The 25,566-nt window shown below is 51.1% G+C and overlaps 1 protein-coding gene across 1 annotated transcript in view; it reads right to left on the bottom strand.

The window, feature by feature from the left end:
* Positions 1-8,194: 8,194 nt before the first annotated feature.
* Positions 8,195-25,566, bottom strand: part of TKT (transketolase) — a 24,544-nt gene continuing 7,172 nt past the window's right edge. The window contains exons 2-14 of the mRNA XM_039867451.1: positions 23,556-23,673; positions 22,644-22,757; positions 21,711-21,808; positions 17,587-17,778; positions 15,833-15,951; positions 14,139-14,332; positions 13,217-13,381; positions 11,888-12,044; positions 11,621-11,751; positions 10,814-10,897; positions 10,612-10,705; positions 9,167-9,289; positions 8,195-8,480 (exon numbers count right to left, since the gene is read on the bottom strand). Of these exons, the coding sequence (XP_039723385.1) occupies positions 8,305-8,480; positions 9,167-9,289; positions 10,612-10,705; positions 10,814-10,897; positions 11,621-11,751; positions 11,888-12,044; positions 13,217-13,381; positions 14,139-14,332; positions 15,833-15,951; positions 17,587-17,778; positions 21,711-21,808; positions 22,644-22,757; positions 23,556-23,673 (1,765 nt within the window). The 3' untranslated portion in view covers positions 8,195-8,304. The remainder of the gene's footprint in view (positions 8,481-9,166; positions 9,290-10,611; positions 10,706-10,813; positions 10,898-11,620; positions 11,752-11,887; positions 12,045-13,216; positions 13,382-14,138; positions 14,333-15,832; positions 15,952-17,586; positions 17,779-21,710; positions 21,809-22,643; positions 22,758-23,555; positions 23,674-25,566) is intronic.

The following is a 25,566-nucleotide window of genomic DNA, read 5'->3' as shown; positions in this document are numbered from 1 at the left end:
CCAGAGAGAACCAGCAGCACCTGCTTTTAGTGTGTGGATCATTGTTATCTGGAACTGCAAAGACAGGCAAATAACTTCCAGAGGCGTCCCTGAACATAGCTAGAGAATTGTTTTGCATGTTTTTAAGCTTCATATAAACAGTTATCTGTGCTCAGAATATTCTTCTGCCACCAGATTTCCTCCTGGCATGCTTTTGAAATCCTATGGCTCGAGCGTCTTTCTTTTCTTGTTCACCCATTTGAAGTATATAATTCAGTTGTTTTCAGTATATTCACAGAGTTGTACAACCATTGCCACAAATTTAAAACTGTTTCATCACCCAAAAAAGAAACCCGTACTCGTTACCCATCACCCCCCAATTCCCACATAGCCTCAGCCCTAGGCAACCACTAATCTGCTTTTTGACCATATAGATTTGTCTGTTTGGGCCACTTCATATAAATAGAATTATACATAGACTTTTGTGACTGGCTAAGTCATTTCTTTTTATGGTTGTATGATTTCCATCACATAAACTTACTACAATTTATCCAAATGAATGATGTGAAATCCCGCTTTCAGCCAAGGTGGAATAAAAGGGACTGTATTTACTTTCCTGCCTGAAACAAACAAACAAAAAACTAAAAATCAAGATAAAATTGATAAAACAGCAGTACTCAAGATGCTGGACATCAGGCAACAAAGGGCAGTCCTCTCTGAGAGGTGGGAAACAAGGAAGGCCAGCCCTGTGATTGGCCCAGCTTTGCTCAGTCTCCAGGGAGGGAGGGGTGCAGGTGGTGCCCAGTGGACTCCCCAAGTTGAGAAGGCAAAGCTGTGAGGTCAAGGAAGCTAAGGTGGCTAGATTCACAATGCAGCCTAATGGAGATGAGAGAGCTGCAGAAAGAGAAAAGCTGTCTACGGCCATGCCACCCTGAACAAGCCCGATGTCTGATCTCGGAAGCTAAGCAGGATCGCGGCTGGTTAGTATTTGGATGGGAGACCACCTAGGAAGACCAGGACCCAGAAAAAAAAAAAAAAAAAAAAAGAAAGAAAGAGAAAAGCTCAGAGCTCTGCAGAGGAGCCTCCTCCAGTCCTTAGTGCCTGCAAGTGAGGAAACAACCCCCGGGCGGGGGTGGGGCAAAGACCCCTCTGAGCGCATGAGTAGGAACAACCCTCCAACTCACACAGGGTTGGGAACAGTGTCTGTCTGTTCTCAGCAGCCAGACTGGAAAACCTCATGATTTAGGGTCATTGTGTAGAGTACCCAGAGGGTACTGTTTCCTAGAACAAAGCCCAAGGATATTTATAGGAATACAAAAAGCACCCAATCAGGTAAAATTCACAATGTCTGGTATCCAATAAAAAAATTATCAGGCATAAAAAGAAACCAGAGAAATAGCGATCAATTTAACTCAGAACCAACAAAGATATTAGAATTAACAGACAAAACATAAAACATTATAACTATATTCTATATGTTTAAAAGTTAAGTAGAGGATGACTAAGTGGAACACAAGATTTTTAAAGCAGTAAAACTATTTGGCATCATACAGAATATATAATTCTGTATCATATACGGGGTATATAATGTTGGATACGTGTCATTATACATTTGTCCAAACCCATAGAATGTACAACCCCAATGTAAACTATGGGCTTTGGGTAATAATGATGTGCCAGTGTAGGCTGGTGGGGGATGTTGATCATGGGAGACATTATGCATGTGAAGGAGCAGGGAGTATATGGGAACTCTACCTTCCACTCAGTTTTCCTGTGAACCTAAAACTGCTCTAAAGAATAGAGCCCACTTTTTTTTAAAGTTAAGCAGAGATACAAGGATAAAAAAAATTCCCAATCGCACTTCTAGAGATGAAAACTATGATGTCTGAGGTGAAAAACATGCTAGATAAAATTAACAGATTAGACATTGCAGATAAAAGATTAGTAAACATAAACATATAGCAACAGATAGCATCCAAAATAAAACCCAGAGGGAGAAAGAATTTTTTTTATAAAAGAACAGAGTACCAAGGAGTTGTATGATTTCAAGCAATCTAATACTAACATAAGTGGAATCTCTGAAGAAGAACGGGATGATGGTACAGAAAAAATAGTGAAAGAAATAATGGCAGACAAATTTCTAAATTTGATGAAAATAATAAATCTACAGTATAGATCCAAGAAGCTCAATGAACCCCAAACACAATGGATATAAGAAAAACTGCACCAAAGAACATTATAATTAAATTGCTAAAAACAAAACAAAACAAAAAAAAACAGTGGTAAAGAGAAAAATCTTAAAAGAATCAAAGAAAAAAATACAGAGAAAAAGAAAATAAGGATGATAGCTTTCTTTTTCGAAACAATGCAAGTGATACAACGGGGGCAAATCTTTAAAATACTAAAAGGCAAAATACACACACAGAGTCAACCCAGAATTTTATGACTAGCAAGGCTGTCAGAGTTTTTCAGACATCCAAAGCTGAAATAATTCATCTCCAGCATCTATAGAAAATGTTAAAGAAAGTCTTTCAGGCAGAAGAGAAATTATTCCAGATGGGAATATGCATCTACCCGAAGGAACAAAGAATGTCGGAAGCAGTAATTACATGGGCTAACTATTATCTGGTATTGCAGAGGCAGGCAAATAACCTCTAGAGGTCACATGATTTAACATTCCTTTGTAAAAGTAAACGTCATGACTGCTATAGGGGTGGGCACAAGGCAGGAAAACTGTTCCTGTGTAGATAATGAAATGCACAAACTTTTCAGCAAGGTGAATGTGCAAAGAACTTTCTCAACCAAAATGAAGTTTTCTCATGTAAATGTACTATTTTGCTACTCCTTTCTCAGTTACTCACTTTGTCGGACAGACATTCATGCGGCATCTACCCTGCACCTGGCTATGTGGAGAAAATAAAGATGAGCTAGAAACTTTCTTGGGTTTTAAGGATTTCAGTCTAGAACAAATCACCATAACAGATGATAATAGATACAATTGCCTTATGAAAGAGAGAAACACAGAGGAGAGAGATCTACTAGATCTTTCAACTAGAGATCTACAGAGGGCCATTTCCTAGGTAACCCTCCAAAGCATGAGAATTTAGAAATATTTACTAAAGAAAGGCGCATTTTATTTGTTGTTTGTTGGTAACTTCTGATTAAAATATTAAAATTTCTTCTGCTGCTTCCCTCCTCCCACATCTGTTACTCTACTGTGTTTGAAACTGTGATGAGAACAGAAAAACAACGTTATGGTTTGGGAAGTTTTAGGAACCTGTGTCTGATTAATTTTATACTTCAAGTCCTCCAGGAGTTTATTTCCTTTCTGTTTGCTCTTGGTTTAGTAAACCCTTTTTTAAGAATTTTAGCTTGTGCTATCTTGGCTAAGGAAAGCCATAGAAAGGTGGTGTTTTGGGCCTAGGGCTTGATACCCGCAGAAATCTCCCATTCTGTACCTCAGCCAGGTTTGAGAAATCACTGGCCTGGTGGACGTGAATTAGGGCTGGTTCATCTTTGGCTTCTTCTTTACACAGGACCTAGGCAGTGTAAAGCATGCAATAAAATACTGATTGGAGAAGGAAAAAGAAAACTTCCTCTTCCTGCGAAAGTTAAAATGGAAGTCTCTGCAGGCATAATTGGGGCCTGAAAACTGACGAAGTTAGCATTCAATGCTGCATCGTCCCATTGTCCCTGCATGTGTCCTCCAGTCAAACCAGATGTCCACTGTTGCCCAAGTAGGTTGTGCCTTCTTAGAGGTCCTCGCCCACTGCCCATGCACACTCAGCTCACTCTCAGTCAAAACCCAGCTGATGCCCAAAGGCTTGGCTCAGAGGCCGTCTCCTCCCAGAGTCTCTTCTAATTCTCCCTCAACCAAGCTCTTTCTTCTTCCTCTTTGTCCTCATTTTCTCCCTATTGCCAAACTGACTTGTGTTTTCTTCTGCCCTAAGTGTTCAAGCACAACCCAGACTGGGGAGGGATAGAAGAGGCAGAAGAGGAAGTGGGAGAGACGTGGAGGAACTGAGAGAAGCTGGGCCGGTAGATCAAGAAGGAGATGGTTTGGGGTGAAGCTGGAGCGGGGGCAAGTGGAGGCCATTTAGGGCCTCACTAGAGGCTGGGCTTAATCCAGTGAGAGTCGTGGGGGTGGGGAAGTGTTTGAAAAGGAAAGTGTTTGTGTCAGTTTCTAGAAGGTTCTCTTGGGCTTCTGTGTAGAGAATGGATTGGGGGAGGGGCAGAGGCCAGAAGGCAGCTGGAGGCCGCCTGTGTTGCTTTGTGCAGGGAGAAATAATGGGGCTCTGGACCAGGATGGGGGAAGAAGGTGGCACATTTGGAATAATTTAGGAAGCAAAATTAATGGGAGCTAAAGTTACTGAGAGAGAGACCTGTCTAGTCTCTCATTGGGTATTGCCTGGAAGCTTCCTCTTTGTCCCAGAATGCATCTTGCAAGTTTGGTGCTGTGTGACTACCAGTAGACACTGCTATAGCCCAGAGTCTCTGATCCTTGAGTCCACCCCTCCCCAGCGCTACAGTTAGGGGTGCAGGTTCCTCCTCCACATTGGCCACTGTCTACTGAAAAGTGATACAACTTGAGCCTCTGAGAATGACGAGGAGACTGGCTAGTTGTTGAGATCTGTGTCCCTGAGATCAACAAAAATGAAATTTTTGATGGAGTCTGAACTTACAATGTATACCTATAACAGGCGAATTATATATATCTCAATAAAGCTTTTAAAAAACAACAGTTGTTAAAAAGCATCCCGAACTAGTGCAGGTAGAGCCCTGAGCTTCCTAAGTATTGTAGTCACGCAGAGCCCAGCGCTAACCACCACTAGCCCTGCCAGGTCAGGTGCGCTTGCCTATGGCTTGTCAGGCATTGCAACTGTCTTCTGAGCCCCCATCTCCCTGGCGTTGTGCTAACGACATTATCACGTCTGTTATTTCATTCTCACAGCAGCCTTATGAGGAACCTGTCATTAGCAGATGAGGAAACTGAAGCTTGGAGAGATGATTCTCCCAGTGGCACAGAGAGAGAGCTGGGGAGGTAGGATCAGAACCCAGACCTGTTACTCCATAGTGTTTTGGTCTGAAGAGTTTTGTGAGGTACCTGCAGCCCTGCCTGTTTCCCTGCCTGTCTCTTGTCAGGCTCAGCTGGCTGTAGCCTCACTTGAGTGGCTTGGGGACTGTGAGATCTGACCCAGGGCACCCATACCCCCATACCAATTATAGCTATGTCACATACCTTTGCGTGACGAAGTGAAGAAAAGTGGTCTCTGGCCTCCCTTCTCTGGCAGCTGGGCTGGGAGGGCCTTTTCTTTGGTACCAGGAAAGGTTGTTGTGGGGTCCAGATGACCCACAGCCTTGGCCCTCCTCGAGCCATGCTGACCTTCCCCTCAGCTACTTAAGCCATGAGGCCTGGCCAGGAAGACCACTAGGTGACACCCACCCCACCTCTCTTCTGGCCGAGAGGTCAGACCATAGGTAGCCTCAGGCACTTTGTCCTGGCTTCTTGTCTCCCTTGGCCAGGAGCTGAGGGGGAAATAACAGGTTCCTCGGACTCCCATGGGGGTCCAGCTGACTGTCTCCTAGCATATTCTGTACCACATACATTCTGCACTATGTCTTCTCCGCAAAACAAGAGAGGAGGCAGTTTCAGAGGCTCATCATAGCCCCCGGATCCCTAAATGTCCCACAATTGCCTGTGTCTTTGCTATCCCAGGACTGGGTCAGAGGCCTTGGGAGTATTGCCACTGCCCCTCATCCTGCCCAAGCCCCAAGTGCCTACCTACCCAGGCCTTATCTTCTCCTTCACAAGCTGTGTGGGCCTCTGAGAGGCTGGCAGGCTGGGGTGAGGACAGCCGCCTCTCCTGTTGGATTAACCAGGACTGCCCAGGTTCTGGGGGACCATGGCTGCCCAGGGTATATGGCCCAGCAGGTCCACCCTAGTCTCCCTGCAGGTCTGGATCTGTGCCCACGGTTCAGCTGCCTGCCTCACCATTTGCTTCTAGAAACTTCTCTGTGTGGGACGGTAGGCTCTGGGGACCACAGGCAACTTTGCTGACAAACCTACAAGACTTGAGCTCCCTCTACACTCCCCATGAGCATTTTCCTACAGGACACAAGGCCCTTCTCTAGGGGGCCTGCCGTACAACCCCTTCTACAGGATGGCCCAATGTGGGGGCAGAGGTTGGGACCTCTAGAGTCCCAATCCCAGCTCTGCCCAGTACTGTGCTGGGTTCACTGGTTTATCCTCTGAGCCTTAGTACTAGCTCATCTGTAAAATGGGGATGATCCTATTGTAAGGACTAAGCAAGATATGTACACATAAAATACTGGCTTGCAGGAGGTATACTGTCACCTTCACCTCCCACTCCTGCTGCTCACTGTTCCCTGCTGGCTGCAGCCCTGTTATGACAACTGGCCCCCGGCAGTCCTATCTCAGATCCACCTAGGGGCTGTCCCAGGCATTGCAGTACCAGGGAGACCACTAGGTGGCACCCCGCCTCTCTTTCCCAGGACTGCAGCCTACAGACCTTTGTGGATTTCCTTCCTCTTTTATGGTTTACGGTTATTTTGGATTACTGTCAGGCGCCACCTAACAAAGGGGATGCTTCTAGGAAATGCATCCTTAGGCGATTTCATCGTGCGAATATCATAGAGCTCCACAAACCTAAACCGTATGGCACACTACTATAATTGAGTTATACTTTTATGACTGGCAGCTCAGTAGGTTTACACCAGCATCGCCACAAACACGTGTGATGTGTTGTGCTATGACGTCACTAGGTGATTGATAGGAATTTTATGGGACCACTGTCATATATGCATTCTGTTGACTGAAATGTCATTATGTGGCACATGACTATACAAGGAGGCATCATAATTGTGTCAGGACGCAAAGCTTTGTTTGACAACTGTCCCTCTTGCCCTACCCCTAATGTCTCACGTAGAAGGGAAGAGGCTTGCCCTCGCCCTTCCTCCTCCCACGTGGGCTCCCGCAGTGCCTGGTGTCCACAGGCTCCCTGAGGCTTGCTCAGACCCCCAAGTCTACTACTGAATTCACCTCCAGCTAGTGCTCACAGGCTGAGAAGCTCTAACCCAGAGATGGAGAATGGTTATGCCAGCCCAGGCCTCTTCCCCAGCCCTGCTCTTCCCCTTCCCTCTGGCTCTGATGAGTTGAATGCAGGCACACAGTCCCTGGTACAGCCAAAACTGGCCAAGTAGCTGAGTGGGTGGTGGTTTGCCATCTGTGGGTCTGACTGATTCATTCTGTCCAGATTGTCTACAATGTATCTTATCTTCCCCAAGGGCTGAGGATTTCCTGAGGACCCCACCAGTGGCCAGGGGTGCCCAGCCTTTTTCTGACATTAGTTTGTCTTAGGCCAGTACAAAGGTCTCTACAGTTAGCACAAGTAGAGCTGACTCCTACTGAGCCCCATGCAGCAGGGGGAGAAATAGGTTGTGGTCACAGGGAGTAAGGGAACCAGCAGAGGGTATGGGCTGGAGCCGAGGCTGGCACCATTCTCTAAGTGTGACATGAGAAGCTCCTGAGACAGCTATCGAATAGAGTTCCAGGCTCGAGAAGCAAGGCCCAGAGACGTACATTTTAGCAAGCTGAGGGGAGGCAGTCCTGAACACTCAGGATTGAGGATGTCTGGTCTGTGGTCGAGGGTGGGAGCTGGACCTTTTTGTTTAACTTGCCACCTGCAGCTCTGATGCCAACCTGAGGGTCACCTTCTCCCCCAGGATGGAAGCTGTCCTGTGTCCCTCTGCTTCTGAGATTACTAGTTAAGAGGACAAGGCAAGGAGCAATGACAATAAGGGCACCTCCTCACCCTGGGAGACCTGAGGCAGGGCTGCAGGGCCTTGGGGGAGGTGAGGCAGCTCTAAGGGGGCTTGGATAGCCCCTGGCCTGAGGCAGCTTCCAGCCTCCCTGGGACTGGTGGCTGAGGGCGAGGTGAGGGATTTGGGTTTGCAGACTCTGGGCTGGAAAGCAGATTGTAGTCCAATGTCATCTGGCAGTAATTGGGAGGCAGCAGCAGTTGTGGCAGTTGAGGCAGATGCTGGGCCCAGGAAAGGTGGCTGCAGAGGCCTTAAGACACCCAGGTTCTGGCCCAGAGCCAAAGGTACCAACCTTCCTCCCTCTCCTTTCTACCCTTCTTCCCCAGAACCAGCACTGGCCACATCCATATCAAAGAAAAAACATATCAGGGGCCGCTTCATTTTTCTCAAAACATATATTTACCTCTCTTCTCAGTACATCTTTGAGCACCTCTGCCAGAATCTCTCCGGAATGTGCAGAACCCCCGCCCCACACCCTGTAACTCCCTAGGCCTTGGTGACGAGGCCTCTCACAGCTTGTGCGATGGCATCCTTGTCAATGCCGAACATCTTCAGCAGTTCAGCTGGCTTCCCGCTTCTTGGTACCTGGCCAACAGCCAGGCGAGTGACAGTGACGCCAGGCTCGCCCACTACTGCAGAGGACACCGCTTCACCTATGCCACCTGGGCAAAGGAAAGGAGGTGAGTCAAGTGATTCAGTCTCAGAGTAAGTAGTAGGTGCGTCCCCTGGCCCTCTGCCAGTCTGAGTTTACTCCCTAACCCAAGGATGGTAGAGATGGCATACGCACCAACCCTTCCCCACAACTGCAGCCACAGCGGACATCACTAATCAATAACCACACTTATTTTCTTTCCATAAGCCCACATGTAGCCTCTGAATCATTTTTAACACCATCTGGTGAGTAGCTGTCATTAATGGACTAGCATCTACACTTGACCTAAGAGTCTAGGCCCATCACCTCTCCTGTGAGAAGGTGGTATGAGAGGGTCGCTTTGGGAAGGACTCATGAAAGACAAATTCTGTGTTGCTTTCCCAGTGTGAATCTGAATAGCCTTAACTTTCAACTACTTCTGGGACACAAGCCACCTTTTTCACTCTTAGCAATGAGATAAGAATCCCCACTGGCTTCCTGTGGGGCAAGGACTGCATGGAGAATTCCAGCAGCTGAGAGTTCACTAGGTCCCAGGCCTAGCTTGAGGCCTAACAGGCCAAGATCCAAATGCTCAGAGGGACAGCTCTCCGTTTCTTGGGCCATAGCTGCCCAACTGGGGCTGGGATGTCCAGCACTGTGACCTGGGGCCCCTCCCTGACCCATGTGGCCCTGGCTTTCTGGCCCAGGACCTATTACCTTCGTAGTAGTGGTCCTCCACTGTGAGGATCCTGCCCTTGGTAGCACGGGCACTGTCAAGAATGAGTTTCCGATCCAGGGGCTTGATGGTGAAAGGGTCCAACACTCGGATGTTGATCTTCTCTGTGAAGGTAGATGCAGAGATGTAGCTGAGGGGAATGGGCTAGGTGCTGTGGGTCTGCCTTTTGGTGGCCTTTGATGGGGCCCCTGGGAGGGGGCCCGGCTGGTATGTCCTGAGAGCTGTCATACAGCTAAAAGTTTGTGGCCTGTCCCTGTCCCAAGGAGGACCAGCTGTCCCCTTGTTCCCATTGTTGGGCTTGTGCTTGCCAACCCCCCATGGCTTGCCCCCTTCCTGTTTATGTGTGGTGCCCATGTCCCCTGGCATTCTGCACCCACCCACCTCCTCCTGGAAGCGTTCCTTGGTCTGTTTTAGGAGCACCTGGTCTTAGCGGAGAGGAGCACCCCTCTCTCTTCCCTCACACCCTGGGCCAAGGAGCTATTGACCTTTATACTGTCAAAGAACATTAAGTGGCATATGTGTAGGGCCTGCGTAGCTTGCCTTCATCCTCCTAGATGCCTCTGAAGATGAAGGGGAAGCCAGAGGGACGGCTCCAGGGTCTGATCTGAAATAAGCCATGAGCTCATGGGGTGATGGGGAAGAAAGCTGTGGCCACAGGCAAGCATGAGGGTGGGGTGTCAGGTCAGGTGATGACCCAGCAGAATAACCTCATAAGGCCAACTCCAAGTCAGTTATGCCTGCTTCACATCCTCCCCCTGGATCTCCATCCCTGCTGGGACCAGTTTTCTCTGGCTTCTCCAGCCCATCTTGCTCCTGCCTAGCCCTTCCTCCAGGTCCTCAGAGCCCTGTACATGCCATTCCTCCTGCCTGGGTCTCTTCATTCCCCTCTTTGCTTATCAGTCCTACATACATCTGAGATCATATTCCTAAGGATGCCCATGTCCACCCTCTCTTTCGTGCTCAGCATGGATGAGACGTGATATCTATTGTGATTCTATTGTAGGGGAGGCTAATGCCTGTCTCCGCTACAGTGTCGGTAGCTAACATTTGTAAGTTCGTGATGACAGTAACAACACCAGATCACATTTACTAAGTCCCCAGGACAGTATCTCCATTTTATGGATGGAGAAACTGAAACTGAATAACTTATTTAACTAGTGCTCAGCTGAGTGGCGACCGAACCCCACTGAAGCCCAGGGCGTCTGATCTGACTGCCATGCTGGGGCACCTCAACTCTAGGGCCATGGGGCAGGGACTGTGGCCACTGTAGCCCCAGAACTTAGCATCATAATGGGCACGTAGTAAGTGCTTAAAAGGTGGCTTTTATTTTTCACTATTATCATTTAATTAGGTAAAATTCCCACTCCCAAGACCTAGTATGTAGTCAGCTCCCAATCAAAGACTGTTTGGGTCCCTCTCTCCTCACCTTTCTTCAGCAGGTCAGCAGCAGCCAAGGCCTCATGTAGGGTTACCCCAGCCCCGATCACAGTCACCTGGTCATCTTTGCTCTTCAGGACCACCTAGAGGTGACACAGGAGGCCAGTGAGGCTCAGGTACTGGTGGCCTGGGGTAGGCCCCAACTTTGGGCTCACTCTGTGAGGTCTCACTGGCGCATGAACTACACTGACCTTGGCTTGTCCAACTTGGAAATCCTCATTGTTGTTATAGATGATGGCATTTTCTGGGCGGCTGGTCCGGATGAAGCAGATGCCCTGGAACAAAACAATAACTGAGGATTACAGGATGTCGCACATTCAACCTCGAAGAGCAATCTTTTTAGAAAGGCTTCACTTCCCACTTGCAAACAAACCTCCTCTACCCCGCTGTCCCCACGGAGGTGTTTGTCAGTCACCTCATGCTGGCCACTCCCCTAGCACGAAAAAGGACTCGTTCTCTGCAGCATGCACTGCTCCCAACACTCCTCCTGAATGAGAGCCACCCAAAAGCTTTGCCAGCCCCAAGCCCCAGGTGGAAAATGAGTTTTCCATCAGGAAGACTGGCCTCCCAAGTGGGGTTGCTCCCCCAGAGTGCATCTGGCATGCCCCTAGCCCTCAGGCAGAGAATTGGAACCACAGGGTACTCTGGTCTATGGAGCACGGCTCTTGGTCAGGACCATGTTGCTTAGCTCATTTTGTCTTGGTGAATCCAACTCAAGGAGGCCAGAGGTGCATCAACTGCCAGATTGGCAGGGGCTACCTGGGTTCTCAGCGGAGAGTGTGATAATCAATTAGCAATGTCTGCCATGAGGCAGGAAGGGTGGTGTGTATTTTGTTCTTCCTAGTCTAACTTCTAACTATAAACATCAGGGCCAAGCTCAGGCGATACCACTCTGGGGCAGTGAATGATCAGCTCTGTGCCTGCATGCTGGCCTCCCCTGCTATCCCTCTAGGGAAGAGCTAGCTGCCAGCAGAAAAAGGAACAGCTCTGTGACTAACCTTTGTATTGGCTGCTAATTCCACCGCCTTCTCTGTAGATACCCCATCGCTTGGGTAAAAGACAGTTGACATGGGGACCGATCGAAACATAGCCAGATCTTCCAGGGCCATCTGAGAGGGACCGTCTTCCCCTGTGGTGTGGGAAAGGACATGCTGAAGTAAGACCCCATCTGTGGAATGGAATCCTGGCCCCGACTCCCCTCACCACCTGGTCCAGAAGGCCAGGGAAGCTCCAGTTGTAAACATCCTGGCCTCGAATCAACTCACCAATGGACACACCGCAGTGGGAGCCGCAGAGGTTGACATTGCTCTCGGAGATGGCTGCCATGCGAATCTGGTCGAAAGCCCGCGTGAAGAAGGCTGCAAAAGTGCTGCAGAAGGGTATGGCCCTGTTGCGTGTGGCACAGCCCACGGCGATGCTCACCTGGGGGTACAGAAGGGAGAGGGTGGCCAAGGAGCCCAGAACCCCTTTTGAGGGGTGGGGGGCAGGGTCGTCATCCTAGTAACTGTTAATTCTCCTCCCCTCATGCAACTGATTTCTATCCAGGCATGCACTCCACAGTCTGTTTCCAAACATGGAAATCCTTCAACTTGAAATGACCATTTCAAAAGTTCTCTTAAAATTATGGTCCTGGGGAATTTTTTTTCCCCTAGAAACAAGCAAAAAGCCTTTCACAGAGCAGGCTACTTAAGTTTGGGCACGGATGGTCCAGCCTCTGCAACTACTCCCCCTTACCACTAATCTCCCTTACGAGCCCCAAGGCCTCTGCAGAGACCAGGCCTCCCATCTCCTCTGTCTCCCCACAGAGGCTCCAGCCCCAAACCCCTCGCCCAGAAGCAATTAGTACGGCCTTTGGTTCCAGATCAGCTAGAACCAATTGGTTTCAGAAGAGGCCTCCACAGCCCTGAAACCCACTGCTGACATGAGTGAGCCCTCCTTCCCTAGCACCTAGGGCCTCCCCAACCCACAAACCCTGCTAGTCTAATCTGGACCCTCCAGCTGCCAAGGCTAGAAACCAGAGAGAGAATTTCAGGTTCAGCTGAAGAACTGTGAAGCCAGAAGAGTCCAGAGAGATCTGTAAAGGCCTGCAGACCCGGCTAGGGTCCTTAGCCAAGAGGAGCAGATATTTCGAAAAACAGGACGAAACATCATTCCTGACAAGGGGCTGCTTATTCGACTGTGTGCATGTCAGGAGTCTAGACCTTGTGCATAAAAGGGGTTCCGCAGACTTGGCTGCTAGGCCCATCACATTCAAGTCTTCCTCCTGTGCCCAGAGAGCCCATTCACCACCCCTGGCCTACATGTAGTACTCCTGTGTGCACCTGCACTCTGTTCAGCTCCTGTTTGCACACTCGTTCAGTACATTTGCACCTGGGCATGACACATCCTCCCCCTCAAATTATATTTACTCAAAGTCAAGGGTCAGTGCTGGGTCCTAGCTATTCTGGAGTCATTTGGGTGGGCTAGCCCACAGCAGTCACCTGGCACTCCCATCGTAGCGGCCCAAAGGAGCAAAATGGCTTTGGCCCTGCCCCTGCTCCCCTCAGACCTCTGCCCCAAAGCCCTGTGTCTACCTGCTCACACCTGGCACCCACCATGTTCTGCTCGGCAATGTAGCACTCGATGAACCGATCTGGGTGCTCCTTTTTGAAGATTTCTGAAAAGGTGGAATTCTTGGTGTCCCCATCCAGGGCGATGATGCGGTCGCTGGCGTGGCCCAGCTTGGCCAGGGCCTGCCCGTAGGCCTTGCGGGTAGCTATCTGTGGAGTAGAGTGAGAAGGCTGAGCACTGCTGTGGGCATGTGTGAGGTGTGGCCTGGAGCCATGCACAGTCTCAGGGGTAACATCTTTTAGAGCAGAAAAGAATGAAAATTGGAACAGAAAAAGGAAGCCCAGTAACACACGACCCTGTGGAAACTTAACTTCTGTAAGGTTGCCAGGAACTTCTACAATGAACAACTTGGGAGTCCTTTGTCCTCAGCAAAGCTGTGGGCTGTCTGAGCTGCAAAAGATGTACTAACACCCCCAATTTCCCTCCCCTGTGACAGGTCTGTGAACTCACCCTACTATGCATGGTAATACACTGAAAGTGTGGGAATCAGAAAGCCTGACGCCAGTTGCATTGATGGGTTCAACCAGGGGAGGGCCCTGGAGTAGGGCAGGACTGCCTAGCCTTTGCCAGGCCAGACACAAAGGAGTCCTGAGCATAGGCCAAGGCCCCGATGGACCAGGGATGGGAGACTCAGAAGGTGTGGCTTTGATCCCAGCAGCCAGTACCTTGCTGTGTGACTATGAGCAAGTCCCTTGCCCTCTGAGTCTCTGCAGGTAAATAATTCCAGAACTGGCTGTCTCCATGAAGGAACTAGCAGGAGCAACATCTCAGGGTTCCTCCTCACCCTGCACTAATCGCTCTCCTCCCTTTCCCTGCCAAGAGTCGCATCTTAGCCCTAGCCTTGGCGAGCCAGAGAACCACAGCCACCCCACCCAGCTAGTCCAGAAAAGCAAGGCCTGACTTTACCTTGTCCCCGACTTTGTAGCTGGGTGGAGTGGGCATGCGGATGTTGGTGATGTCTACCGAGGGGGCGTCCTCCTGCGGGGGAGTTGCCAAGATCTTCTTTTTGCTTTGGATCTGGCTGTGAATTTCCTGGATGATCTGCTCAGCCATGTTTTTGGGGAGAGGCTTCCCATGCCAAGACTCCTTATCTTCTATTCCTGCAGGTCCAATATAGGAGGACAGAGGGCCAGGTAAGACAGAAGCTCCCAGAAGGCCAGGAAGGTGCTCAGAGGAACCCGGCCCTCCACCACTGAGGGCAGGCCAGTGGAAAGGGAGGAATGGTGTCATCGCAGTCAAGCGTGGCCCTGCACTGGACACCACAAGTTGAGGAAAGGAGGGTCCTGGTACCAGGACACCACACCACATGTCTAGCCTAGTCCTCCAGCAGCTTACAGAATAGGAACGGGAACAGGCATGAGCAGACTGCCCTGTCCCATTCTACCCTGTTGCCTTCCCAGCCCAAGCCTGCAGAGAGGGATCTGCTGTAGAAATCACACTCAGTTTGTTGAACAGGTCGGGATCCTGGCCATCAGTAGGGTTGCTGGGATGTGGCTCAGGGCAAGCACTGCCAAGGTCACCTGATACATCAGTGAGTCACAGAGTGGGCCCTCTACTACCTCCACGGTTAATGTCCCTCGCCTCCAAGGTTACCTCAGCTTGGGCAGAGCCAAGGACTGATCCTCCCAGCAGCTCTGCAGACCTCCAGGGACCCCAGAAGCTGCAAGCTTTCTAGATCCCATCTGGTGGTGTCAGGCAGCAGCACTGAGGCCATGACATCCCAGAATCCTCTCCTAGATTTACCCCCTCCCAAAAGGCTCCCAAAGCCGTGCATCTTCTCCTACATTGCAGTGAATGTCCTCAATTACCAAGTCCACACAGGGAGAGGAAGTTGTGACTCCCAGGCAAGCAGGGGGACAGCCAGGGCATGTGCCACAGTAAAGCTGGCCCAGGGCCTGCAGTTAGGCCCCCTAGTGTCACAGACTACCTGTGTCTCTGAGCAAGTTCCTGACTGCTTCTAGCTCCATTTTCCCACCTTTAAAATGGGTCAAGGCCATCCCAGCCTCAAGGTCTGGAGCCCGCACCTGTGGGCTACAAAGCCACAAGCCGGCATGGCTCTCACGCCTGACACGACCACTATCTTCCAGACCCACCCAGACTCTCCACCCACACAGTTTTCTAAGCACTTTTCTACTGCGTGAGATGTCCTGCTCGCTCACCTCTAGGGAAAAACCCAGGTCTTTTCAGGTTCTCCTAGGGCTCCCTGTCGGCCCTTCAGCTCAGGACAGACAGCTGGAGCCATCAAGGATGCTCTGCAAGTGCCAGCCAAGGAGGGAGTATGGGGGATGGTCTTATACCAGGTTCTTTCCCTGACATGCTTTCCCCAAGCCCCTCCTCTCCTCCTACCTACACATGCCCCTTAGCCAAGGCCAGCCTAACCTGGGTTTGAATCTTGGCTCAGCTATGTTGACCACTGAGTCACTTCAGGGAACAGTCTCTTGCTCCCCGTTCCCCAGTCCTGGTGTACTCGCTATGGCAGCAGAGGGATGGTGCTTCCCTAGATACAAGATCTCAGAGACAGGCCCCACCCCACCCTCTCGGTCAGCTCCAGAACCCAGCCCCAAGCGTAGGAGTGGGGAGGGAGGCTCATGCAAACAGACCTGAGATCCCTCGACCCTTGAAGGTCTTGGCAATGATGGCTGTTGGCTGGTGTTTGGCCTGGCCGAAGGCCTTGCACAGTTCCTCCACGCTGTGTCCATCCACGATGATAGCATGCCAGCTGGGGACAGAGAGGCGGGAGTGAGGAGCAAGGGCCAGGGGCCCGAGGACCCTGAGGAGGGTCCCAGGGAAGGTCTGCCCTCACTCTACCGCACGACTGCAATCTGGAAAAGAGCTGGAGGAGTCAGGAAGTCTAAAACATTCCTGTTTCCAATCTGGGTTTTATTTTCTCTTTTCAAATTATTTAACTTCCTCTTGTTTTCCCTGAACAGATTTTCCTCCTCTCTCCTAAGTAATTCAAAGCTTAGTTCATTTATTGCATCTTTTATTCCTGACCTATTCATTTCCTACTGAAAGCTGCTTTTGGGATGATGTACTAGGTTTGGAATCTGCTATTAGATATTTGATGAATTTTTTGGCCCAATTTTCATTTAGGGGAACATCTGATCACTTCACAGATGCTGGATGTAGGCTGGAAACATTTTTAAAAGAGCCATGCTGTCAAATGTCTAGGGGAAGGAGCCAGTGCAGGGCAACCTTTCTTTTTAAGGCAATCCCTTCTAGGACTCTTTATGGCACATTAATAATGAAAATAGCAGCTAACATGTACTCTGTAGGCACTGGGCCAAGCACAACACACGACCCATGTGTCTCACTACAACAGGGGGAGCTGTTACCACCCCCACTTTACAGACAAGTAAACTGAGATGCTGAAGGTAGAATCACCTGTCACAAAGCAAGTTAGTGACAGAGCCAGAACTTAAGGAATCTGCCTTCAGAGCTACAGGGTTATATAGACACAGACCTAGCTGTCAGGGTCATATACTCAACTCCCCAGCCTGATGTGGCCTTGGCGAAGTCCTTGAGGTACTTTATGGCTGTTTCCTCTTCTGCCTAACAGGATACTTGCTCTCTTTACTTTCTCTCTCTATAAGGTCAGCCTGTGTAATTGGTATTGCAAGTCTATCTCGACCTTCCCCGGTCACTGACTCATCTACAAAGGGCCCTTGGCCCTCAGGGCCCTGCAGAACCACAGGCCAGAGTCCTCCACAGTCTTCTCAACCGAGGCTGAGCCTGGAACCTAGGTGTCTTGGAGCCCTAACTGCAGAGCAGCTTTTATCTGGGGCAGGGGAGGGACACTGAGGTGAGGGCCCCTCTGGCTGACACCCACCCAGATGGACCTTCCTGTTTTGTAACATGTGACTCTGAATTCACAACTTTCAAGGCCCAGGGGGTAGTCTGAAAACTGTTTCTCCCATCTCACTAGGAAGGGGTACTGTTCCTCTTCCACAGGCTGGCTGGGGCTGGGCACAGGAGGCAGCCACCTGACTTATGTTCAAACCCCTATGTGTCCCTTAGCCTCACTGAGCAAACTTGGTTCACACTGTGTACACCTCCTCCCCCTCCCTCAAGAACAAGTGAGGATGTGTGAGAGAACGTTATGTAAAAGCTCTGAGAATTAGGATGCCACACAACCACACAGACAAAGGAACTCAGAAGTGGGCCTTAGCCTAGAAATTCATGAGGTAGCCTGGGCTGCTACTTTAAGTCCAAATACCCAAAGTCTGAAATTGTGAGTCAAACCCTGAAAAAGGGAGACTCATTAGCCTCTGGCTTCAGCCCTCGTACCTGCACAGCTTCTAGCACAGATGGTTCCCATGCTGTGAGGGTGCTCAGGCCACAGCCTTGTACATACCCGAAGGCCTCGCAACGCTTCTGGTAGACATCCAACTGGTGCTGCAGCGGGGCAGGGTCACTCTGGCCCAGGCGGTTGATGTCAAGAATGGCGACGAGGTTGTCCAGCTTGTAGATGCCGGCGAAGGCCATGGCCTCCCACACAGAGCCCTCCGACATCTCCCCATCTCCCAACATGCAATAGACACGGTAGCTGCAGATGTGGGGAGTGGGCGTGAGGCTGGCACCTCTCACCTGGGTCACTGTGCTCCTGGCCTGACCCTCCCAAGGAGCCTGACCTCTGGGTGAAGCAGCAGCCACACATGATGTGCAAGGGTGCCATCAGCTCCCTGATGTCCACCCCAAGCCCACACCCTGAGGACATGGCTGTGAAGGAAGCGGTCAAGAGCTCCAGAAAGTACTGGCTCCCAAGAAACAGAGCTCCAAGATGACAGCAATCTGGTCAGAAGATCCGGGGGCTCAGGGGTCGTCAGGACACAAGGAAAATGAATGTTCGTCGGGGCTAACTGCTCACGGCCGGCTGCAGGGGCTTGAATTGCCTGCTGCAGGGATGTGCCCACTTCCTTCTACCCTCCCCCAAATCAGGATTGTTGGGGGAGCCCTGGGACTCTCTGGGTGGGCCGGAGGGAAAGAGACCCTTCCTGCTCCAAGGAGCTGGGCTGGGGCAGCTGTGACGAGTGCCAGGCAGCACTCTAGGGGAAGAGGCCTCAGGTGAGGAATGAGCATTAACTAATGAGAGGACTCGAGAACTGGGCTCGTGGCCTCACAGGATGAGCTCTCCCTAGTGGACCGATGTTGGTCCTTGCCTAAGACTGGAGCTGGAGCTGGAGCTGGGGCTGGGCCTGGGCCTGGGCCTTCTCCTGCCCTCAACACAGGCAACTGTGATTGTTTCAAAGGTGGTATGACATGGCAAAAAGAACACTGGCCCCAGGGAAAAGTAAACCCTGGGAGTTGAGGCTAGAGTCAGGGAGACCAGTTCAGGAACTGACAACCCACCCCCACATTACCATCCCCTCAGATGTGAGGGGATGGCTGAGGGGCAGCAGCCACAGGTATAGAAACAAAAACCCCATTCATGGGCTGGCACGTGGCATTGAGGGGCTCCTAGGGGCTGTGGCAGGGTGCTGGGCCCTGTGCTGAGTGACCCTCTGAGGGAGGTAGGGAGGTAAGTGGAATTTTATTCCTAAAACACACAGAAAAGGAAACAAGTTGAAAGGTCAAGGGACTTGTCTGAAGGTCATGTGTAGTGGGGGGAGTAGCTAAACAGAGATTCAAACAGATGTGACTACTCAGCCCAGACTGTCCACTCCTTGATGTCTAGAAATGCACGCAGGAGGAAAAGCTGCAGGACTTGGAGACTCCCCTTTCTTCTGCCCAAAGAGCGAGGCTGGTGCCTGGATGTGGGCTCAGAGGGGATGCACTGCCCTGCTGCTGCAGAAGGATACAGCTCTGGAGCTGTGGCCTAAGAGCTGGCTGCACCTGAGCAGTTGGGGCCTCCAGGCCTCCTTGTTGTAGGGCTAAAGCAAAGGGAGCTGGAGAAGGGCTGGGGACAGCCATGGTGCTGTCAGCATGACTCAGCACCTCAGCAGGCCAGCAGGTCAGGGAGGGCTCTGGCTTCCTTCCCTTCTGTGACCTCTGACAGGCCAGACCACTGGTTTCCAGGCCAGGAGAAGTTCCCAGGCCCCACTCAGAGGCTTATCCGAAGCTGCATCCTGCAGGGTGCAAGGAAGTCCAGGGACCCTGGAGGGCTTGGGTCTAGCACAACAGCTCCTAAAAGTGACCAGCTTAATGCAGCTGAGCCAGAGAGGACTCTAGGGAACTCGACCTCCCCAGAAAGCAATTCCAAGGAAGCGGACTGGCTGCCTTCCCAAGCGTACACCACTTCCAAGGAAGTTAGACCGGGGCTAAAAGCAGAGTGCCAGCACCTCAGCCTTTGAGACCTGCCTCTTTGGGGCCAGTAAGCTCAGGTCAGGAGGGTGTCCTGGGGTCCTGAGCAAATACTAGGGAGGCTTATTATCAAAGGGGCCCCACAGAAGCCGGGGCTCACCCTGAGGCTCTGAATTGCCCAAAGCTGTTAGATTTAAGGTGGGGGGTGGCGGGGTGGGGTGGGTCGGGGCTGCAAGTCCAGTCATGAACTAACGTGAAGAGAAGGGACCCTAAACAGGGGGGCAAAGTTTGTTGCAGAGGTGTCTGAAAACTTCTTGAAACGTCCAAACACAGAGGATTGTGTAAACTGGTTGCAGCAGATCCATAAAACAGAACATCATGTAATCACTAAAACTAGCTCTTGACAGTTACAACATGAGAAAATGTTCATGATGTTTAGGTTTTTCTAAAAAGAGGAATGTAAATGTGTATAAATATTAGGATTCCAAATTTCTAAGTTTCTTCTCATGATAACATGGAGGAAATGATACATTAAGTGAGATTTAAATAGGGGAGTGGTTAAGCATAAAGAAAATGTTAATTTCTTTTTAATGCTATTCTGTATATTTCAAATGAGTAGATAAAAGAGATATAAAAGTGAGCCAATTTGCTGTACACTCCCTGTTGCTGGCTGGGGGACATGCCTGAAGGTTGGATCTGCTCTATCATGACACTACTTCCTGGAGCCTGGCATGGCCTGATAATTCTCTTGATGCCTCTGCCACTCCCCTCCCCAGGGGGGCCCAGGCTCTAAACCTTAGCCAACCCCAGCCGCTGGGAACGGGAGTTAAACTCCTTCTCCATACACTGGCTTGTTCCATTATGTTAGGGTCAGGAAACGACCCTTCACAGGGAATTACTTCAAGCAACTGTAGGTACTAATTAACTCACATCTCTGGTTCTGTGCCAAATAAAATACTATTAAACATACACCCCATTCTTTGTGACTTTCCTCACTTCACAGTGAATCACTTCTGGGTATAGCTGGGCCTGGCCCCAAAGCCCAGTGAGGGACTGAAGAAGGCAAACGTGTGCTGGCAGGTGACACTGGCCTGAGAGGTCTGGGACACCTCACAGCCTCGGCTCACCTCCTGGAAAGCAGTCTCTGAAGCCCCTTCCCCTGCACACAGTAGGTGCTCACTGCAGTGTAGCTTCCAGTCAGGCTCCCTGAAGCCACCTGTCTTCAGTGGGCCTGAAGTCACCACCACTCCCCACTTACCGCCCTGGCTGTAGCCCTTCTCATGCCAGTGGGGTGGACTGTAGGACACTGGGGAAGCCAGGGCCACACAGCGAGGCCCTTCCTGCCACCTGCAGGCAGGGTTCCATCAGCCCCTCTTCCAGGAAGCTTCCTACTCACAGGGCTTCCCAAACCTTTGCTTCCTTTAGGCCCTTCAGAAGAGCCTGGAGACTGAATAGATTCAAATCCTACCTCCACCACTAGGTGAGTATCTTACCTCAGTCTCCCCATCTGTGGAAGGGGTAGCTATACTTATGCCACCACTCAGCCGTAAAGGGTGCTTGCTTATTAAGGTGAAACCTTATAAAGCCCTGAGCACCAAGTACAGGGCCCCAAAAGGGAATGGCATGAAGAAACCATTTGACAAGTGCTTTCCTTAAAGCCTGTAGCCAACATTCTTCCTCTCCCCGCAACAGAGACCTGTCTGCAGGCCAAACAGGGCCACAGTTGCCAGTCTTGTGGCTGAAATTTGCCTCAAGAGGTTCTCCAAACTACCAGGCACTGGAGCAGAAAGGTCTATGATAAGGTCAATCTCTCCAATGTTTGTGTCCTCTCTAGCTGACAGGTGGGGCTTAGGGGTGTCCCGAGCCCTCTAGAACAGTCTTCTTTCCAAAGATATAAACACCTCAGCCTGACACTTAGTCAGATATTGGGGGACAGGGCCTGCTGAGACTTCTGGGGTCCAAGAGCCACGCTTGAGGGCGACACAGGAACTCATCAGCCAAAGCACTCTGGCTAAAGAGCACATGGTCAGGAGCATGGGCTCTGGGTTCACACCTGGCTTTGCCAGTTACTATCAAGGGACACTGGGCAGGTCCCATTACTCTTTTGAGCCTATTTCCTCATCTGAAAAGGGAGCTGGCCACGGTATTACGCACTGTTAACTCAGCTCCTGCTCAGGCAAGAGGGGCTGAATCCCTCCCCGAACTATCCAGGGTGGGGGTGGGGAGTGGGAGTGTTACCTGGCTTTGTCGAAGTATTTGCCTGTGTAAGCCATCCCACAAGCGGCTCCAAGGCCCTGGCCCAGTGAGCCAGTGGCCACATCGGTGAAAGCTTGTTTCTGTCATAACAGAGGGCCATAGTTACTCATGGGGGAAAGATGGAAGCAGCTCACTTCCCAGGAGCCTGGACTTGAGGGCCAGCCACATTCCCACCTCGACTTAGCAGTGCTGGCTGGGTCTGCAGAAGGCACAGCCCCAGGGCAGCCTCTAACCGGTGTAATTTCTCATTCCCATACAGCAGTAACTGTGGGTGTGGTTGGTTCAAATACCAGCTCTGCCCACCAAGGAGCTGTGTGACTTCGGGCCAGGGACTAGAACCTCTTTGGCCTCCATTCCCTCATCTGTAAATGGAGCCCATGTCACCCACCTCACAGTGACTAGGAGAATTCATGACAAAATTGACAGAACATTTGGCCCTAGTGGGTACCCAGATTGGGGTGTGTGTGGGGAGTGTGTTTGACAGTTTCTATGGTAATCCATGAACTCCAAACAGGTACAGGGGCAAACTGGGCCCCTTTCCTGGGGCATCACCAGTATCCTGTGATCCTGTATTGACACCCTGGTGAACTCCTGATCTGTGTCTGTATCGCCAGGGAGGCCCGGAGGGGAAGGGGAGCTGGGTGTTTGGTGCTTGGGGAGAGGCTGTCTCTGCAGCTGACACAGAGAACCCTAGGCTGGGGCCTCGAAAGGCCTCACTCTTCACCAGCTTGGGGTGAAGACAGTGAGTCCCCAAAACACCCACTTCTTTCCTTCCTCAGTTTGGTGCCTTTCTCCACCTTCTACCTTTTGACACCCTTGGCTTCTCAGTGGGCACCCCTGCCCGCCTTCCAGCATGCCTTGGGAAACAGGAAGTGGAGATAGAGGCCTGTGCGGATCCTGGCAGGGTGCACTTACCGGGACAGGGTGCCCATCCAAGTCAGAGCTGATCTTCCTCAGGTTCAGCAGCTCTGCCTCGGGTAGGAAGCCGGCCTCAGCCCAGACTGCATACAGGATGGGAGCTGCGTGGCCCTGCCAAGGGATGGATGGTGGAGGAAGTGGTCAGAGCGGGAGCTGATACTGGGGGGCTGTTCCCACTTCACGCTGAAACCTGAGGCCTGGCTAAGCCTGTGGGACGGGGTATCCATTTCAGGGGAGGAAGCAAGTGAGGCCACTTCCCTTCCTTTCATCCTTCTCTAGCCTGAAATTCCCATAGGCAAGGCCAAGCGGGCCCTAGGACAGGTGCAGGGGGAGCACAGCTGTGAGGCTTGCCGAAGCCAAAACCCCAGCAGGCAGCCAGCTGCCCTAATCCTTGGTTTCTGGCATGTGAGTGGACTTGGACAGACTTCTAAGCTTTCATGCCTGCTCCAAGAGACCAGAGGCCACAGAGCCAGGCCTGGGTACAGGTGGATTTCAAGAGTTCGTAGCATAGTTTGTGGCTGTGATTCTCCCGTGGGTGGCGTAGGACGGGATGCTCCATCCCAAACCCTGCTGCAATGAACTACCACTTCTGAAGGGGAAAGCTGTGGTCTAGGGGTGCTGGCACAGCACAGAAAGACGCGTGCAGAAAGCCACAAAGCCGTACCCAGGCCTGGACGCGAGTCTTGCATATCAACACCAAATGGGCAAAACACATGGCAGGTTATTTCCATTGTCCCCTATTAATTCAGTCATTTATTCCTTAACTCAGGTTAAGTTTACCAGCTAGGTCGGCACAGAAGGAGCCTTGGGGGAGAAGGCTGGAGATGGCTCACTGCCAGCATCTTCTCACCCATCCAGGGCCCACATGACATCCAGCCCCAGCTGAAGGGTAGCAGGCTGGGCTCCTACCTTGGAGAGCACAAAGCGGTCGTTGTGAGGGTTCCGGGGGTCCTGGGGCTTGTAGCGCATGGCGTGGAAAAAGAGGACAGCCATGATCTCCGCGGCGCTGCAGCATGACGTGGGGTGGCTGTGGCCCAGGAAAGAAACACGCGCATCACACGCTGACCTACAGGGCTCACCCAGCCCAGGCACAGGGACCCGAGGGTATGTGCCGCAAGGAGCCAGATAGCCACGTACTCAAGGAGGACACTGCTGGTGGCATGGGGGTGGTACTCTCCCAGGGCCAATAGTCCAGATCTTTAGTCATACAACTGAAAAATTTCTGTGCTGGACTAGAGTAAGAAAGAAGGGCCCAGAGACTATGTACAGCACAGACCCAAGCAACACCGTGGCTGGGGAGTGGTTGGTGCTGGGTCAAGCCCAGTTCTGGCCTCATGGCTCCTAGCAGCAATTACGAGGATTCAGCAGCTGAGGAGCAGTGGCCCCTCTGTGACTGACCAGTAAGTCACATTCTGGTGCAATTGTCCAGGACTCTGCTTACTTACTTGCGAGGGGCACTCTGTCCTCCCAGAACCCAGGGGTGCTAGTCCTGAGGCCATGGGCAAGGAGTAAGGGATTGAGGCTTATGGAATTATCACAAATCTCCCAGCCTCATGGGGCTCATAGTCTGAAAACCTGGGCTTCAGACTTTCCAACAGCATCATTGGGCTACTTGGTAGCTTTCTACATGGGCATTTTGAGCCCTAGTGTAGCCACTAGGAACCATGCTTTTGTGCATAATTTAAAAGGCAAAACACAAGATCTCAACTTCTACAAATAATGATACAAAGTATAAGCATTACATCCTAGAAGTGAGACTTGTTTAGGTCTCTTAGGACCCACTTGATTTATCCAGGCACTTCCCCCAGGAATGGGACCAGAGGTTGGGGTTCCTGCTGGGACATGCTGTAACCCTTGCCTAACCCTGACTGAAGCCCTTAGTCCCAGTTTTGTTAAGATGTCAGCATGACGAAACGTGCCTCCCCACTACTCCTCCATGCAGCTCAGTGCAGCTCTCTGATGCTGCCCTTTGAGGTCCTCACGCTAAAACACACCCAGCGCCAAACCTAAGGGCACATGCAACATCTGGAGTTCACACACGCCTCCCTCTTCCCTTGCCAGTCACTTCCCCCACCCCCTCCACACCGGGTTAGGGGTGAGTCACTCCCAGCGCAGACGCATTAGTAGAGAAACCCAGAACTGTCCATGCTGGTTTAGTACCCACATTCCCAGCACACAATCATCTTATACTTAACCATTTCTATGAGCTCCTGGTCATGGGGAAAAGACACTAGACCTGAAAGAGGGAGGTGAGGAAATGTAAACGAGAAACCTTTCTCTGCCTGGCAGGGACCCAAATCCCTTGTCCTCAGTGCCAAACTTCAGCTGGAGGACATCCCGGTCAACACCAGTTAGTCTGACCTCATGTCCTTCCCACCTCCAAGGGCAATCCTGTCCCTGAGGAATCCTGTTTCAAAAGTCTTGACCCTGCAATGAAAGGAGTGGAAGAAAGATGTAGGTGGATAGTGGGCCAAACTGCTCTGAGGGGAAAGAAGGGTGCAGGGACTCTGCCTGCCTTGTCCACCTTGTGATCCCAGGGTGACGTTCCCACCTGACTACCAAGAAGGGCATCAGAGAGAAATGCCATGGCACAAGCACCTTCTGCATGTGGCAGAAGCATACCCAGGCCCCCAGTGGATGTGGAGGGAGGGAAGCCATGAAGAGACACCAGAAGTTGAAAATTAGTTGATTTTAACCTTTCCTTGGTAGGCCTATGAGGGGTTAGCCTGCTGGCCCTGTCTTCACACTTACCTATAATAATAGGTCCTTAGGGGCCAAGTATCCACCCCATTCTATCCCAGAGCTTTCATGGATCTCCCTTTGAAAAGTGTCCTGGGTAGGGATATAGGCTATGTGACTTAAGTGTTTCACCTCCCTGAGGCTCAGCTTTGAATCTTGTAAGTGGGGATGCTGGACGGTG

The sequence above is a fragment of the Pteropus medius genome, unplaced genomic scaffold (assembly GCF_902729225.1).
Source record: "Pteropus medius unplaced genomic scaffold, Ma_sr-lr_union100, whole genome shotgun sequence".
Taxonomy (NCBI): Eukaryota; Metazoa; Chordata; class Mammalia; order Chiroptera; family Pteropodidae; genus Pteropus; species Pteropus medius.
The sequence above is the reverse complement of the archived record's forward strand: the minus strand, read 5'-3'. Positions and strand labels throughout refer to the sequence as shown.